The 18,421-nt window shown below is 40.1% G+C and overlaps 1 protein-coding gene across 2 annotated transcripts in view; it reads right to left on the bottom strand.

Moving 5' to 3' along the window:
• Nucleotides 1-5,854: 5,854 nt before the first annotated feature.
• LOC139287406 (gamma-aminobutyric acid receptor subunit gamma-3) overlaps nt 5,855-18,421 on the bottom strand; it is a 39,557-nt gene continuing 26,990 nt past the window's right edge. The window contains exons 4-8 of one of the 2 annotated variants that reach the window (XM_070908420.1): nt 18,061-18,143; nt 13,069-13,206; nt 10,921-11,073; nt 8,233-8,432; nt 5,855-6,178 (exon numbers count right to left, since the gene is read on the bottom strand). In XM_070908420.1, coding sequence (XP_070764521.1) covers nt 5,855-6,178; nt 8,233-8,432; nt 10,921-11,073; nt 13,069-13,206; nt 18,061-18,143 — 898 coding nt within the window. The remainder of the gene's footprint in view (nt 6,179-8,232; nt 8,433-10,920; nt 11,074-13,068; nt 13,207-18,060; nt 18,144-18,421) is intronic. The other variant, XM_070908421.1, reaches the window with a different exon arrangement.

Raw genomic sequence — 18,421 nt, 5'->3', positions numbered from 1 at the left:
CTGGTCTGACTGACCAACTGAGCGGCTGACAGACCACAGAGCCATGCCGCTAGCATGGCTAATAACTACATCTCGACATCTTATTTGGTTTCCGCTGCCTCCAAGAGGCCAAAAAAACCCCAAAACCAACAACAAAAAAACCCAAAAAAGTGAATGTAGATTCAATTTCCTGTTACAAAAAAAACCCATATAATCACTTACCCCTAGTGCCATCATGCCATGCAGATAGTCTCCACCAACATCTTAAAGGTTTAAAACCTCAGCAGTACTCCAAGCATTAAGAACTATTGTGTTGTCAGACCGCCACGTTTAAGCTTGTAGCCTTCAACATACAAAACTTTTAAAATACTTTTCATACTTGCAGGAGTTTTTAATGTAAAACAGCGTATCTGTCTCCACGCATCTTAAAAATAGGTGAAAGAAATAACTAGTCACTATTTCTATTTCTTTATTTTGATTTGGGTGACCTGACCTTTTAATACAATATACTTCAGAGCCCTTTTAGTGTTTTGTGTTCATGACAGTGTTCACATTCACTACACTGCACATGTCTGTGTGTGTTAAAACAGGCTACGCTGTTCAATGCAGAGACTGTGGTGAAAGGGCAAACACAATTCCATCATCTATTTATGGGTGTGAGCAAACAGTTTTTCAAGGGACACCCAACTGTGTTACTCCCCTCCTCCTTTAGCAAAAACTTTGTTGGATTTCAGACGTGTACAATTTAATTTGAAGAGTGACTCAGGGTCAATTTGTTTTGATTTTAGGTTAAAAAAATACCTGTTTGTTTAAATACCTGGTTTAAACATTTTGTTCTGCAACTATGGAGACTGGCGGCCATTTTGTCTTTTTTGTTGCAGGTTATTAACAGTTTATGAATGGAGTTGCTCCCGAATAGGTCCCATTGTGCTTCTCACTTTGTCCAAAATGTATTTTGGCAGAACACTAGTGGCGTACAAAGCGTAGCTGGGGTAAGATAGTCTATCAGGAGGCGCAAAGTCTTACTTCTAAAATAGCTTCAATTGAAATTCTTTCAAACAAAAGACATTTGAAGTGCAAAACCGACTGCGCTGATGTACATTTATGAAAAAAACTTTATTCCGTATTTTGTGGTCCTTGGTAATAATGCACATTTTCGAATATAAAAAGAACCATAGGTATGAAAACAGCATGGGCATCAGAAATGGATTGTTGTTGCAACCAAAGGAGCAAAATCATCAAAACAACCCCACTGACAGGACACCACGCTGTTGAGGAGTACAATCTCAACACTTGCACTTGACTGTACCACTGAGTAATGAGATATCTATGTCACACTGAAGCCACGAATATGAAAACACAAGGCAGGAAAAAGTGTACAGTTGAGTATTGTGTATACAGTAAGTTAGATAGGAGATAATACATGTCAACAAAAACATGATTCACCACCGTTGAAATACAGTGCAGATAGCAAAGGTTTGGCTAAAGAATGACACATTTTGTGTACAGCTGCAGAGACAATCCTCTTCAGCGTGCACTGCAGCTGTTAGTGAGATTTTTGCCACAAATAATACAACATTGGATGAATTGACAAATGACATCAACCATCTTAGAGCACTTCTAGGCTAATTATTTCTGTTACGCTCATATTTTCCAACCAAATCACACTTCACAGTACTGCACTGAATACATGGAAACTGAAGTCGTACTCTTTTTTTTTCTTTTTCTTTTTTTTTTAAACCCAATACACAACAATGTCCTCAAACATGATTTAAACCATCAGAGAATAAACTCAAACGGAAATGTCTTTGGCTTATTCATCACAACAATACTTTATGAATGTGGCTGAGAATCAATGCATGTGTTTATTGTACTTCAAGTCACCAAAACGGCACTAACACTCTTATAATTCTGTCCGTTTAAGGGACAAAATTTCCGAATCACAAAAACACACAACTTTCTTTGCAAGGGATTTACACAGCACATTAGTGACAGACAGATAGGTTTCATGTCAAATGTCTGTCCCTCAGATGCCCCATCTACATAATCCTGCTGATCCTCGGCACAGATGACACATTGCCCAGAGCTGGTTCACTGGTTCAGTCTGGAGCCACACACATGCCCATACTGGCCTGGGATCAAATCCCAGCCTGAATCCCTCCCTGTGTTTACCCCCCTTTGCGTTCCCCAAGTCCGAAAAGATAATATGGAAAATGTGGACTGCCCAGTTGGAAAAATATGATGCAAAATCAAGCAAACATGACACGGAGGGTGGAAATGAGGTTATTTAAACTTCAAATGGCACGTAGGGAGTGGCGGGGACAGCCAATGGAAAATCTGTTGTGTCAGTTTAAAGGCACATTGAATTAATTTTGTCCAAATCTGTCATCATGCTAAATAAAGCATCATGGGGATTAAACACCTGCACACTAACTCCAATCTAGTTCTTATCTAAGATTATTAAGATATTAGACAATGTCTCAGTTCGAGCTGCATCTTAGTCCAATGTAAATCCCTTAACTGCCATATTACAAAAGATTTTTAAGTAGTGTCAATGATATCTTACAGAAAATGTGATAAAAATGAACTTTTGAAGACCATCCTGAGCCATGTTCACAATAACTCTTGACCTTATACTATATTATATTTGAGTCTTACTCAAGAAAAGAGTTAAACGATGCAAGAACTTGCTTGTGTCTGTTGCTGCCGTGTGTTTTAAACACTATTGCCTGATAATACAGAGTGAGACGAGGATGAATTCAGTTGACAGTGTGATTTTAACAGTCAGGGCCCTGTTGTAAGTTTCTATTGGCAGAATACAAACTTACAAATGGGGGCATCCCGGTGACTCGGCCGGTGACGGTGAACCAGCCTGGGATCTCTGTCCCCTCTCGGTCAGTCGTCTAATGAAGGCAATAATGCCCCCCAAAAAGTGTGTGTTCTTTGAACTTCAATCACTTTTTATTCCGGTAATACAAGAGTTATTGTAAAGTATAGCACCACTCAGAATACCTTATTGCATCGCCCTTCATCTGTCAGCAGAAGGGAGTCTGTAACATCTGGGATCCACAGAGCAACGAATCAATTAACACTGCAAAACAAACACTGACCATAAATGTGATATAAAACAGCAATTTTACATTCACACTGTGGCAGGATAAAGTGTGTTATTGTTACTATTAGTGTCATTATTATTATTACTAAGCAGGATTCCATGTATAAATGAATACATTGCCAAATAAAAGAACCAAAAAAAAAGAGCTGCTGTCAGTACTTTGTGTTTGCTGAGGAGAAGCCATGAACAGGTGCACTAACATATGTGGCTGCATCCATTTTCATTCAGCATCTCGTTTGTCTGCAGGCACAGTAGGCGGGCGGCACTTTACACCAGTGCTGGCTGAGTTTACTGTTCTTCTCCTGTTTGGCAATAATGACCGTTCAGTTTCACCTCTACTGCATGCTGCCACAATGTGAACGCAGCGTCAACTCTGGCATCGCTAAATACTCCACAATTCAAAAGCCAATGTTGTACATACTATATTTCTTTTCCTCCTTAAGGTTTTCACCATCATACTATCCTGCATATGCAGTATCAAAACATATTAGTGTTACCATTTTAGGGATGTTCAAAACATAAATGACTGGGCACATATGTGAAATATTTGGCACATACATAGTAAATATACTAAAAAGAAAACAGATTTAAAAAAAAAAAGGGATATAAAAAGTTCCACTTTACTACCCAAGGCAAAGAAGTAGCCTTTCGCTGAAGCGAGGTCTTCACCATGCTGAGGTAAATAAGTATTTCTGGTGTTCATCTCAGCTCTGGGCGGGCTACACTAAGGCAATTCAACGGTTGCTAATGCCAACTCTAAACACAGGAAAATCAAATTAAGATACAAACAGTCCATATTAAAACTATAATTCTATCTCTGAATGTATTACAGCTTCTTCAGGGTAATGTTTAATAGTCTATTGCATGCAAACAAGAGTCAATGGCCGAACAGAGATGAGTGGTCCTAATGAGTGGGATTACCATATTTGCGCCGACAGTAATGTACAAATGACACCCATTATATTTAATTTGGGCATCTAGCTCACCAACTGTGTTTGGAGAAGAACTGAAGGGTCGCTGTTAGTTAAACGCCTGAAAGAAGACTCTTTGCCTATTCACTTCCTCTAGTGTGTGTTAAGAGCTCTGGCAAGAAGAGACTGCTGTGCAACACCAATACATGGTGTGAATATGTGTAACATCTAGAAAAATAACACTTTTTATATTATACGCATGGCTGTGTTTCATCTCAGAGGGCCCCAGTATGTGACAATGCAGTTGGTAGTTTAACCCAAGAGTTGGTATTTTTTTCAAACCCTAAAACCTCCACAGCGTAATGCTGAATAGAAAGAAAAATACAGGCCCATATACAGCTCATATCGATCAATAAACCACTCATTATTCCCATTTCTTTTAAAGGAAGAGTACACATTTTGGGAAATACTCTTATTCGCTTTTTCTGCAGACAGTTAGATGAGAAGATCGATACCACTCTCATGTTTGTACGCTGAATATGAAGCTAAAGCCGGCAGCCAGATAGCTTAGCTTAGCATAAGGACTGGAGACAGGGTGAAACAGCTAGCCTGGCTCTGTCCAAAGGTAGAAAGTTAATCTAAGTAATTAACACGGTATATCTTGTTTATTGAATCTGTACAAAAGCTGGAGTGCTGGCAAATTGTTTTGAGAGTTAGGCTAGCTGTTAGCTAGTCGTTACGCAAAGTTAAGCTAACCGTCTGCTGACTGTGGCTAAAATATTTAGCATACAGACACAAGAGTGGTATCAATCTTCTCATCTAACTCTTGGTAAGAAAGCCAATAAATGCTTTTACCAAAATATCTCATATTAATTCCCTTCAGGGAAAGATAATCTTTTAAATATGTCATGGTTGGTGCTCTAAGCAGGATCTCCTTTTGAACCCACAGCAGTTAGCAAATTTACCTTCATAATAATTTGTTGGGTGTGCATCCAGGCTGCTCCCATGCCTGCCATGAACACAAACATAAATAAAATAAAAAAGAGCAATTCAAATAATTGAAGTCATGTCACAAAAATGATGCCAATAAAGCACACATTGTTCCTTCAGCTGTAAGGTTAATTCAATATCGTTCTCTTCCCTAGAAACCAAGTTATTTATTATACCGTGGAGGGGTACTAATAGTGTTGCAAGCAGGAGGAATGAGTCATGCCTAATGGCTGAAAGTCAGTATGAAGAGATAAAAACCTAATGATTTTTCATGTGGTTGGTACAACAAATGGCTGTTTTATAAATGTGACTCAAAGCTCTGAATGAGAACAGCCATAATCAGTCAAAGCCAGGCTCTTCTATTTTTTATTTTATTCTATAAATCATTATTCCCTGATTATTGTAGCAGATAGTATCTACCCCTCCAGAGGAAGGCACTATGAATGGTTTAAATGTCCTTGGATTTTCATCAATTGGATTTGACTGATGGCTGAATAATAACGTGCCGGTACATTCCCTACAACACAAGTCATCCTCCTGATTGAGACGTTTGGGGTAGCAGTTCAAAGCACATTTCCTTCTTTGTCTTCATATCGTCATTAGCACACAGTCCATCCTGTCCCCTCTCTGTGTACAGCATATTGAATCAGTATTGTGTTGTATTCTCATTCCTGAAGTCACAGAGGCAGAAATCTCCGCAGGCCTGCAGACACACACTGTCCTCTCTTGTTATCTCCAGGTAACTGCTTCAGGTACCACGGGAAAGAGTTTATTTGGTGTTACCTTTTTATTCATCTTGAATTTCCCCTGTTAAACTGTGCTGTCCTTCTGTTGTGACCAAGCGGGCTCCTGCAGTGTGCTAAAGGTAGAGATAGCCCACCCAGTAGACGATGTTGAACAGCAAGAAGGAGGTGGGAAAAAAGACGCGCGAGTATGCGTCCAGTTCAAGTAAATCTATGTGGAGACGTCCTTTTCTCCACGCGCCTCCTTTACACTCCTCGAAGCAGCAGAAGAAGCTCTGGCAGTCTTTTCCGTCCAGACACTCGTAGACGCAAGCGTCCTCAAAGTCCTGCCAGTACATGGAGTTGTTTAAAGTGATGACGGTGTGCGGAGGTCTCACATCCAGGACGGAATAGTTCTGAGAAGAACAAGAGAAATTGATTTTTGAGTTTAAGTCTTGCTTCTTTTCTGGTACAGGCTAGTTGTGTTGGGGAAACTTGGACCTGTTTTCCCATTAACGACGATGGATTTTTGTGGTGAACAGAGATTGTCACTGTAAAATAACATTTCGAGTTACATGTTATATGTTATATAGTTTTACATGCCTACGTTTTATTTAGCCTAGCCACATGATAGACTTTTACTCAATGCCTAAAAAAACTGGGTACACCAGTATGGAAGCTGTGATTGCAATTTTTTTTTTTTTAATGCCATTATCTCGAGATCATGAGTTAATTATTTCGTAATCATGAGAAAACTAGATTTGTTATCTCGTGATAACGAAATAATTAACTCGTGATCTCGAGATAACGGCATTAAAAAAAACAAATAGCGCGGCCGTTCTCGGCTTACGTACACACCAGTGATTTAGTATTGAACTAGAGGCAGAGATATCCTGAATATTAATATTATACTTCCGTCCCGCGAATATTCAATATCTCCCATTTTCTTTTGTTGAAACTTGTACGAAGGATTAATTGAAGCTTTGAAGCATTTGGCGTCGTCTCCTGTCTGTCGACTTGAAATTAAGAGTTCGCCTTTGTTCAACACGGATGCACCGTGTTTGGAAACGTAAAAGTGATTCTAGAATGTTTTATCAACTTGAGATGCTGAGATGAATGAAAGAAGTTATGTTTTGTTCAAAATAGAAAGTCTCCTGGGAACAGGCTCAACAACAGCCAAGGGTCGTTACACACCCCGCCATTTTCTCTCTCATGTCAGAGGATTTGTCGTGGAGCTTTCTATGAAAATAATTCAAACTTATCAAGTTAGAGATTCTCTCTTAAGATGCCTTATTTTTTAGCTGTTTTCCAGTTTATCTGCCAGTAAGTAAGCTTGAGCTAGTTAATATTAATGTGAATGTTAGCTTCCATTCACTAGCCATGCTAACATTAGCCCTCAAATAACTTTTAAAACCTTATCTGTTAACGTTAATGCTTCACGAAATGTGTGCAATAGATGTGGTTTTGGTGTTTATGGAACAGTCTTACACTCGCCGTAACTCACCAGAGGAACATGGATGCTCTTTGTTACACCTGTGTGACACGTTTTTACAAGTTAGGACAAGTAGAGGCAAATAGCTCAGTCAGTCACACTCAGCGGGAGATGTGTGAGGAAAAATTTGTGTTTCATTTCAGGTGACAACAGAGGAGAGCAGCTTTTTAAATAGATACCTGGTGTTCCTCCAGTGAAGGAAATTGATTGACTTCATGATAGTGGTGGATATTATTCATATTAAATCCTTTTATTTAATTTTTAACTGCATTATAAGGTGGTTGAATAATCACTTGGATGGACCATCCTAGATGAACACAGGTGGGAAATACCCTGATTTCTCTAAAGCTTCAGTTACAGTTGGGCAAACAAATGAATTCAAAGACAACATTTAATTTTGTTATTGTATAGACACTTGTTCACGGTGTTCATCCAGCCGTGGCCATTGATTCACTTACACTTTACATTGAGCGGTGCTCCAAAGGCTCATGTACCACATGATAAAAAATAAGCTCATTTGGAGGAAAAAGCTCACACTAATATCCACTGAGGCAAACTTCCATCTCCACTGCATTAATGCTAGAGACGTTATACAGTTTGCCAGTCGAACATTACAGATAAGAGCTTTGGTTTTCTGCAGAGAACACGAGGTGACAGTCTGCACTCCCTCCCTTCGGTTGTTGACGGGCTAGAAAAAGGCCCGTCTGTCATGGAAGCTTGTTCAGACTGATGACGTGTCCCTTAAAATAGTAACAGTCTTATCAGAAGAGCTTATCAAGGGCAGCGTCACATCATCTCAACCCTGAAAGGTTTTCTTACTTCCATGTTGTGATAACAAAACCAAAGCGCTATCAGAGAAAAGCTACTTTTGTGACAAGTCCTCCTGTACGTCCGGGCATCACCTCAATCTACATTTTATCATGAGTTTACCACGGGGTGATTTTAAGGAACATTGCTGCAAGAATATTTATTATATCTGTATAGAACAAAAACTAGACTAGAGTAGACTCGAGGCCAACTTACCGATCTTTTAGGCTCCATGCAGCTGGGTCTTCGAGCGCTGTATGAATAGTAATTTAATGTTGCATACTCCATTAGAGCAGCAAAGACAAACAGGAAGCAGACAGTGACGAAAAGGTCCATGGCAGTGACATAAGACACTCTGGGTAGTGACGTCCTGGCCACGCTACTGAGAGTAGTCATAGTCAGCACTGTGGTTATACCTGAAGGACACAAAGAAGGACAAACTCATCTCAGGCGCTGCTCACAGGCAATAATGGAAATCCACAAGGTTTGTGTTGGAACTATTTTAAGTTTGATTGGGACATTGGACATAAGGTCATATTTGCGCTATTTCTTCTGCCTGACGAAGAAGCACAAGCTAATGCAGGAACTGTGCACAAAGAACATACAATATAATATCTCGTCTTTGTTTGAGTGCAAAATCTAAATAGACGGAGCCAAAGCTTTGACGCCTCATTGGAGTGTTTGCCTCGAGATCCTTCATGATCACTGTAAACTCCGAGAAGAGTGCTAAACACTGTAACTTTGGAGTATACTACTTACTATTCGGCTGACTCTGACTTCCTCATGTTAGCTTTGAATGAATGAAATGAATATTTGCATGAATAACTAACTAACTACACCTTTTCCACTGGAGCCAGGCTAGGAGGGGACCACTTTATGGCCAGTATGAATAGGAGGATTGATCACAGTAACCAGTGTTAATGTACTCAATATGGGCATGTGAGTATTACACTGAGATAAGGCTATCATTCAAGATGCATGTTTTCCTTGCTGTGCCTTAAAGTGCCGAAAAAATATTCGAAATATTTTCTCATCTTCAGCAACACCTTGAAGCAGCTTTGAATATTTTTTTGGTCTCTTGTCGACAAAACTTTGACGTATTATCTGCAGCTGTTATACGGTGAACCTGTTAGCGTCTCTGGCCACCTGACAAATGTAAAAAGTAATGTCTGGCTCTTTAGCTGCTAAATGCTCCACTACGTTCACCAGCTAGTTGCTAACATTGTTTGTCTGCTGTTTGGTGCTGAGCAGGTAACAAACAGTGTCCTGCTGCACCTGAGATGCTGATGAACAGTAAAAATGCCCATAAAACCAAAACAATGAGCTGAAAGATGCTAAAACGCTCTGTAGAGATGAGAGGAACTATAGAGTTGGGCGGTTCATCACTGCAGGCACCTTCTATCACGTTACACACATTCATTCAGTCATTGGATTGTTAATATAAAAATATTGATTAGTGCAGCTTTAAGATTTCCTGGATTCACTGCATGTAAAAGCACTTAGCATCTACCTTTCTGTTAGTATTTTTTTTTTAAGGTAAACTAACCTTATCTTTATCTTTACAGTGTCACTTAGCTGCTAAGTTAGAGGCTAACATTTTCATTTTGACTACAGCAGATGTTGCTGATGTCACTCAGACTGACAGACATGAGAAAAGCCTCTTTTCCTCAAGCATTTCTGTGTGATTTCACTCTTTCCTCTCCCCCATCTCCTCCTCCATGAGCATTATAGAGATGCCTATAAGAAAGAAAAAAAACAAAAAACATCTGTGACTGTTTCACTGCGGTTGCCACGGTAACAAGCTGGCCCCATCTATTTCAGGCGGACATCTCACACTTTTCCTTTAGCCTCTGCTTGCCACAGTGATTACACTTACCTGCCTTCTGCCGATGCTGTGGCACTGATGCAAGAGTTTTTTTGTGCTCTAAACAATAGAATAGAAACAGCAACTCTGAAAAGAGGAAAACTCTCAAAAGCATTTATCTTTACTGACAGCTTAATGTGGAGGAAATTGTGAAGTCCTGTATAAAACGAGTCAAACACAAATGGTTCAAAGTGACCGCTCTCACCCTCATCATTTTCTACATATACAGGGCTTCATCTCTACTCCCACACTGGCTCGGCTTGCCCCTGTACCTCTACGATCAGCCTACATCGAAGATCCATTCATTGTCTTCATTCTCTCGCCTGATTTGCATGCAATTGATCCAGATGTTTTACAGCAAAGATGGCCGATTCATAGCACTCTCAATTCATTTTCCACCTTTCATCAGTTGTGATCGTACAGTACGGAACACAGTGGCTGGTGTAATGTGTAATGTAAGTGAGTGATGAGCACGCATTCATTAAAAATATTCAGAAGCCAAAAATATCATTTCTAACATTAGCTCAGCAGTTTGTATTGTTCAAAAAAGGCACACTTACACACTTCCTTCCCTATATTTTTGTAATGTCAGTCTGGAAGTTTGAAATGGCTGCACTTAAACCAGCATTCCTCCCCCCTATGTAATTTAACCGAAGGCCCGGGCAAACACAACCCCAGTCACTCAAACATGTGAACAATGGATAAAGTGTAAACAGAGAAGAAGAAAAAGAAAATGGATGAAATCAATTACCTTCAGCAACATGTTCCACAGGACTGCACAACAACAAATAGAGAGCATGTACAAAAGAGGGAAAAAAGCATAACAAAACAGAAAAAGCAGATGGCGTGACTCAAGTTAAGTGACAAACACGCGTCCACGCAGTATAGCTAACAGGACGGAGCGCATTCAAAGCAAAACATGATTGAAATGTGCGGAAACCTTGAAAGTAGGACCTTGAGATGACAATTCAAAGCAATGTTCCAGACGTAAACCTACAGAATGTCCTGCTGTGGACAGACCTGCGGTGAGACCACAGTACCTAAAGCCGTTCTGGCCGGCGTGGCGTCTTTTTTGATCCAGAAGGACACCCAGGAGAGGACCACAGTGAGGATGCAGGGGATGTAGGTCTGGATGGTGAAGTAGCCCATTCTTCTACTCAGGTCAAAGTACACTGTCATCACCACGTAGTCACCTGTGCGTGAAAACACTCGATGTGAAACTTTACAGACTCACATGCCTCCAGCCACTGTAGGCACTGACGTCTCTGAAGTTCCCGTGGTAGTCATGGTAACTAACATCATGGTAAAACTTTAAATCCCTCATTTAGCATTCTTAGCAGTATATAAACACTTAAGAAATAGGTTATAACACACTACAGTACACTGTACTGTCACTGTAGGCAAATATAAGGACATTTTAGGTGTTTATTATATTCATGTATGTATATAATGTACGTGTTCAAACATACTGCTTCTTCACTCCCAACTGAACAAACTCCAACTGAAAACTCCAGAGGAAATCTATTAAGTGCACATTGAGTTAAAACGTGTATTTTTATTTATTCTTTTTGTCAAACTTCCATTTCCAAGGTCAAGAATGAAACCAACAAACTCAACATGTCTCCATGAGTTTTAACAGTGCTGCAACATTTCTAAAAATATAAGAGCAGAGTCAGCTCTATGCAGATCACGTACAGCTTCCTCTTAAGGTGGTTTCAGGTGGTTTAAGTGATTCCACTCTTCAGCTAATATCAGTAATTATTACTGGTAGAAAAATTTAATTGCTTTATAAACCTGAATGATTTCTATATGTATAATTTCTTGCCCCAAAGAGGTTTCAGTGACACATTTTAAAGTTATAAGCATTATGATTTCCACGTAATCAAACCTCATTTTTGATTTTTATTGACAGCATTTTTTCAGCAAACACCCATTCAGTATAACTGTATTTACATTCTGTAAATGCCTCTCTATATAGTAGTTGTTAGAGTTAGTGGCGGAGTCCGCCTACCTTTGCGTGAGGGATTCACAGGAAACGATGCAGCGTTAATGTACTAAGTTACTGCTAATGCTAAGCCAACATTTCCAACTGCTTCTACTTCACGTTAAACAAATTCAACTGGCAAAATGTATTTGTCACTAAAGTTAGCGCTGACCCAAATCATTCATCTAAAACGCATCTACAAAACAAAACAATAGTCATTTTCCTGACAGAGGGACAGTTTTAAATATAGCAGGGAGTAATGAACAGTCAGGAGCAGCCACGCTGAGCTGTTAGATGACGAGCTGCAGGCGACAGGATGCACATGTCCAACTCCTCAGTGAGCTAACAAACTAAACTGTGTTCCGCTTACAGCATGAAATCAGATCATGACTGCAATTACTGTTGACTGACTGTGAGTTTGTTTGGCTGCTCTGTAAACAGAAACGTCAGCTGCTCTTCTGTTGCATTTCTGACAAGTGTTTACTGTAGTATTAAACTGTTACCAACAGTAACCACTGGTGTCACCAAATCAACCAGGACTGAAACTTCTGTAGTATGACAACTTTTTATTCATGTGGAAGAAGAAATGTATTAGCAACTCTCTGAAACGGAGCATGACGATGTCGTCTCAAGTAAGCTCGCTCAGTGCGGCAAACTCAAATTCAAGTGGATTAAAAAGACGGCAGATGGAGAAGAGGACAGATAGACGGGTGTTTTTGTGACTTGTACTTTCTATTTCTTTGTAAGCTCGATGTAAACAAGGAGATGAAGTCACATAAGCGATGATAAGACAGCAAGTGGTCTGACTAATGGATTTGTTCTTTTATCCTGGAATTGACTTGGTGGTCTCAACAGGGGCTTAACAGAGAGAGACAGTTTTCTCTTTTCATTTACAAACTGAAATTAATTTTGGCATGTACTAGTGCTTAGGCACGGACAACTCATTTTCATGGCGTCAGATTGCCAATACGTGTTTTCTTGCGTGATATTCATCCAACAATCTAAGTTTGGCTGCACTTTAATTTCCAACAAACCACAGTTGATGTGGCAACGACAACTTGTTGCACCATCAATGAATGAAGGAACGATAATGACCACTTCTTCAAAGCAAGTGTCTTCGTCTGTCTGCGGACAGTAAACGCCAACACGTGTTCAATGAGCTCGTCGGCAGTGTGTTTGAAAATGTCGGACAGGGAGATCCTACCTGCTGTAGTCTTTATTATGTCTGTAGTGTTCCTCAGGCCCATGAAGTCAAACTGGTAGAGACGCCAGGACTTTTGGTCAGCCGCCTCCACAGAGTTCTTCCTCCACTTGTAAATCATCTCGTCTCGTGGGTATCCATCTGCAATTACACAGAGCATGTGTGTGTGACCCCTGGCGCTACATCGCACATCCTAATGATGGATATCCTGTGCAGATAGACCTAGGGCCACCCAGAGCAACATTTGTCTTGTGCTGGAGGCCGGCTAATGAAAAGACAGTCTGGAATGAAGACGGAGACAGAAGGAAAGTAGATTAAATGAAAGCTTTGGTTCAATAATGTACTGAATCCATCTTGATGTTGGCCCTGACCTTCATATGATGTGCACGGAGCCTGGGAGTGCTTTTACAATAGATCATGTGAGGTTAATGATGGGTTAATGATTGCATTCCTGCTTTGCTGTCGCGCGAGCCCGGATCCTTCTCATCTTAAACAGACACATAATCATTTTAAGTAGGAAAGCTAACAAAATTATGATCTTGCCTGATAGCAATTTGATGTAATAGGCTTTCAATTAACAAAAACATTAACTGTGAGGGAAGATGTTGCCCAAACTACTAATTGTTTTCAAACATGTTTGATGAATGAATTCCATTAACATTTGCCACAGTTCTCTCATTTGCTATTAATGATGCCATTAAAGATTCAGCAAATCGCTGCTCATATTCAAAATGTTCAGAGAATAACAGCTCACTGTTGAAAAGAGCTCTTTAACCAAGTCAACTTTTATGAATGGCAACGCTGGATTGGCAATACTCTCTACGACATCTGCATAAAACATTAGTAATGGGCTCAAAGCACAATTCACGATGGATTTTTAAATTAACAATGTTCATAAGACATCAGCCTAACAGGAAGACACAGAACCTTTCAAAATAAAAACAAAAATGATCCCTTAAACATCTCTGCTTTTACAGTATGAAGCCCAGTAAATGTGATAAAGTACTACACTTACTGCACTACATTCATCTGACAGCAATAGTCACTGATTATTTTATAAATTAAGATTTTGCATACAAAACACATGAAGCGCTTCTAAACTATGACACATTGTTGTAGATTAAACTACCCACTAGAGGTCACTATTTTGACAACTGAGTTTCAGTTGTTTAAGTCATTTTTCATGCAAGAAACGACAAATATTTCATGTTTGCAGCTTCTTAAATGTGATGCTTTGCTAGTTTCTGTTGTCTTAAGTTACATTAAACTGAATCATTTTGGGGTTTTGCAGTCGGACAAAACAAGCTAATTTGAAGATGTCACTTTCAGCTCTGGGAAACTGTGACGGGCATTTCGTATTATTCTCTGACTTCTTACAGACCAACAATGAATTCATTAATCGAGAAAATAAGCAGCAGATTGATAATTAATGAAAATAAACACTAACAACTGCAGCCCCACATGAAATAGTTAAAAAGGCTACAACAGTAAGTAAAAATGATCTAATGATATAATACATAATAGTGTAACACTCTGCATTGAGATACTTTTACTTTTTATACTTTAAAGTAGTACATTTTGTGAATAATACTTATTATTATTCAAATAACTTTTTCAATGCATGACTTTTATTTGTACAGTTCTAGAGTATTTTTTTTACTGTGTAGTACTTTCTCCACCACTGACTGACTTTCTCAAATGCAACATCTTTTTAGCTTTTGTTGCAACTGATGTCTCCTCTACAATTGATTTCCCCTTTATTCTCTTTGAACTCTGGTGTAAAACATCCAGTTTGCAGACTTGTGAATCTAATTCTTGTTAGCTGACGACAATATTTGTCATTTGTTTTGTTTTTCCGTTTAGGTGCTTTGTAGTGTAGCTACAGTTGCCACACTGGGAGCATCTCAGCTTTTAAAAGTAAAATAGGCCAGAGGCTCAGTGTGGCAATTTTAGCAGAGAAATCCAATAAAAAAGGATTTTCATGATCACACAATAGAACTATTAATTTACAACTGCAGGAAATTGGACAGCACTCAGTAATAACCTGGAAATGAAAAGGTCTGATCGTCCAAAAACATGTAATACTATGAGTCAGCAGCCTTATGTTACTGAGAGCTCTACAGAATACATGTACTGTAATGGAGATCTATGTCTTTAACATGGGAGTACTAAACCAAATAAGTTATATTCTTCACAAAACATGAAGGTGTAATGACAATACGTTGAGTTAAAGCGAACTTATTTCAGATACCTGTGTTCATTAATGCAGAGACTTTTTGGTTAATGATTTCACAGAATCACAATTATTCCAAAGCAGCATGTTTCAACAGAATAGCTTTAATTTGGGTACAACGTGGCCTTTAGCAAACTCCTTAAAAGACTAAAAGTGCAGTGAAATTGTTTTATATCTTTTTCTTTTTGCAACTTTTAGCGTAGCAACAACTTCTAAAGTTGTTATGGTGACCTTGTTAGCAAACAGCCGCCTTTTTACACGTCCAGCCGACACACAATCTGTCTCTCTGACCACCTGGAGAATGTAAATGTAAATCGTCCACTATGCTTTTGGCTCATTTTTGGGTCTCAACCACTTCCTGACAGAAAAACTCTTATGGCTCTTAAGTTGCTACATGCGTCACTATGTTCACCAGCTGCCCTCTGCGACTGGAAACAAGGTTAAAGAGAGCAGCGAGAGTGAAACAGTCAAACCAAAACAATGAGCTGAAAGATGCTAAAATGCTCTAAGAGTTGAGGGGAACTGCAGTGACAATTCTCAGTGGGTTCATCACTATGAGCAACCCATTTTACATTACACACAGTCATTTGTGTTACATCTGCCCCTGGACATCGTCTTCCTTGCCCTCTACCTCTAGTCCTGTGCCCCCCTAACCTGCCGTCACTCCCGAAGTGGCTCTGCCTGATTGTGTGAGTGGAGACAGGTGTGCCGGAGACAGAGCAGAGCCGCACAAGCTGCACCTCATCTCAATAATCAAGACCTCTACAAATACTAAACTCTGCCAGATCGTAGGCTCAACTACTGCCCTGGCAGTGCTTACTCTAGTCCCTGTCTCTGCCTCCAAATCTGGTCTAGCCCGCTGTTCAGCCCTGGTCTGCTCCTCTCGATCCCTGCTCAACCAGTTCCCCTGGACCTGATCTGCCCAGCTCACGCCTCAGTCCCTGGATGATAGTTACCAGCTTTAGCCACCCCTCTCCTACAGCCCTGCTTTCCTCCGTAGTCTGCAATAAATACCTTTTCCCTAATTCCTGTCTCCTCGTCTGTGTCTGCAGCCGCACGTAACAATTTGAGCCCTTATTAAAATCAAAAAATAGATTATTGCAGCTTTAATAATGTTAAGAATGCTTGACAAAAACCATGTCTGTCTCCTAAATATGCATTCATTTAGTTATTTTCCAAGCTCACGATCGAAGACTGTAAATATTGTTTCTGTGTTAGCAGTCAAGCTGACAAGCTTCTCCAGATGTAGTTTGCTTATCATCAACAGAGTCGATGCTGCTTCCTTAATGTCTGTCTATTCAACTAAGCTTCATATCTGTATCGTACTTATTTGATTATTCCAATCCCCCAGAGGCATGATGGCTTTAAAGAAAAGCAAATCTGACTTAATCAGAAAACAGAGGCGTCGTCATGGAAACCAGCGTAATGTCTGATGATTTCCTTAGGTAAGGAAATGGGTTTGATGGATCACAGCAGGGTGGGCTGACAGACGTGGACGTGCAGGGACCAGGTTTCAGGCTCTAATAGGCTGCACAAGAGCAAGCTCTTATCACATCTGATATCAGATCTCTGTGAGGCCACTGTAGGTCCACAGCAGCACACTGCTCCACTCCTCAGACCATCGTCAGGTTCACTGGATGTCCTGCTAGACGGACTGACGACTGTTTACATGTCACATCCAAACAGAAAACATTCAGAATGAATTCAATGAATTCATTAATTTCACAGTGCAGTTTCCGTTGAGCAGACAGAAGCAAATTTGACCAGATGAGGAAACTTATTATGTTGTGTTATGTACTTGTATACTTTTTCTCTGTTTAATGGGGAGGCGATCTGCTACTGGTGATCATGCAGCTTAGTACTTAAATGCACCGCAGGTGCGTCAATGCATGTCTGCTTCAGTTTACTGTCCTTATCTTTCCCTCAGTTGTGAACCAAGTCAGACTATTCAAATGTTGCCATACCTGCAAACCAGCCTGCCTGTGAGAGGCTAAGGATACAACATGTTGCTTCCCAATGATGACTTTCACATGAATACATTTAGGTGCAGGTTTTGACCATGTGGTGGGGGCAGACTGGGGCACGTTTATAAAATGCTTTGTCAATGTAGACGTCTGTTCCCACGCCGATAACACCCCTTTGAATTGAATTAATATCAATAAATAGCTGCTATGTATAACTCCACACATACAGCCATGGACGGATTATGAGGAAATGGGCCCATCGGATTTCAGGGGGCGTCTGTGACAACCCTGGCCCCCCCCTCTGGCCCCGCCCCTGCTTAGGTAAGGCACTGAATGCATACCAACTCCAAGCGCAAATGTACTCACTGTCTGTGTAAAAATGTCAACAACACTGTAGTGTAACACTGTGGCATAAATAACACAACATGAATCACTTCTTTTCCCTGCTTGTGCTCTTTCATGAATGTTGAAAATTGCCCTTCAGTCATCTGGCTGCCGTTGTCGTCCTCTACCACTACCACTACATCAATGTGTTTCAAACCAACACTTCTGAAAGCATATTCGCTCGTAGGCGGCCACGTCGAAACGATTCAGCGTTTCTCCGCCCACTTTCCCAACACAAGCAGCTGTACCCAGGTGTGACAACAGTGATGGACGCTAACACCGGCTCACTCAGTGAGTACTGGCTGTGTGGAAAATTAATCAAACCAACATAACCACCTGAAACACACAAGATAAAATATGATGAAGACTTGCTATAGGCACAGTCAGAACACTACATCGAGCAGGTGTACTCACAGCTGGAGAAGATGAGCGGACAGGAGTGTTCGTCCATTGGAAAGTTGTGCAGCTGCAGCTGGCATTCTGCGTTTATCGTCAGTCTGAAAAGAAAACAACAGAATCTTTTAGTGCTGTAGTAAAGGATTTAATGTGACAACCAGTTCACTCAAATACATTTTGTTGTTCAGACTTAAATCGAATGGCAGTAATTTGTTGTATATTATCTAAAAAAAAAATGTAAAAAATGGGATGTGGGCGTGAATGCATTAGAGCACGTTAATTTTGATAAAAACTACCTCTCAGCCTCGAGTGGGGGAGCAATTTTTAACTCGTAGTCATCAACCTACAGAGCAGGGATTCAAGGGCTGTAATCAGTCAG

This window comes from Enoplosus armatus, chromosome 7 (genome assembly GCF_043641665.1).
Source record: "Enoplosus armatus isolate fEnoArm2 chromosome 7, fEnoArm2.hap1, whole genome shotgun sequence".
NCBI classification, from domain to species: domain Eukaryota; kingdom Metazoa; phylum Chordata; class Actinopteri; order Centrarchiformes; family Enoplosidae; genus Enoplosus; species Enoplosus armatus.
This window is presented reverse-complemented; position numbering and strand designations above follow the sequence as displayed.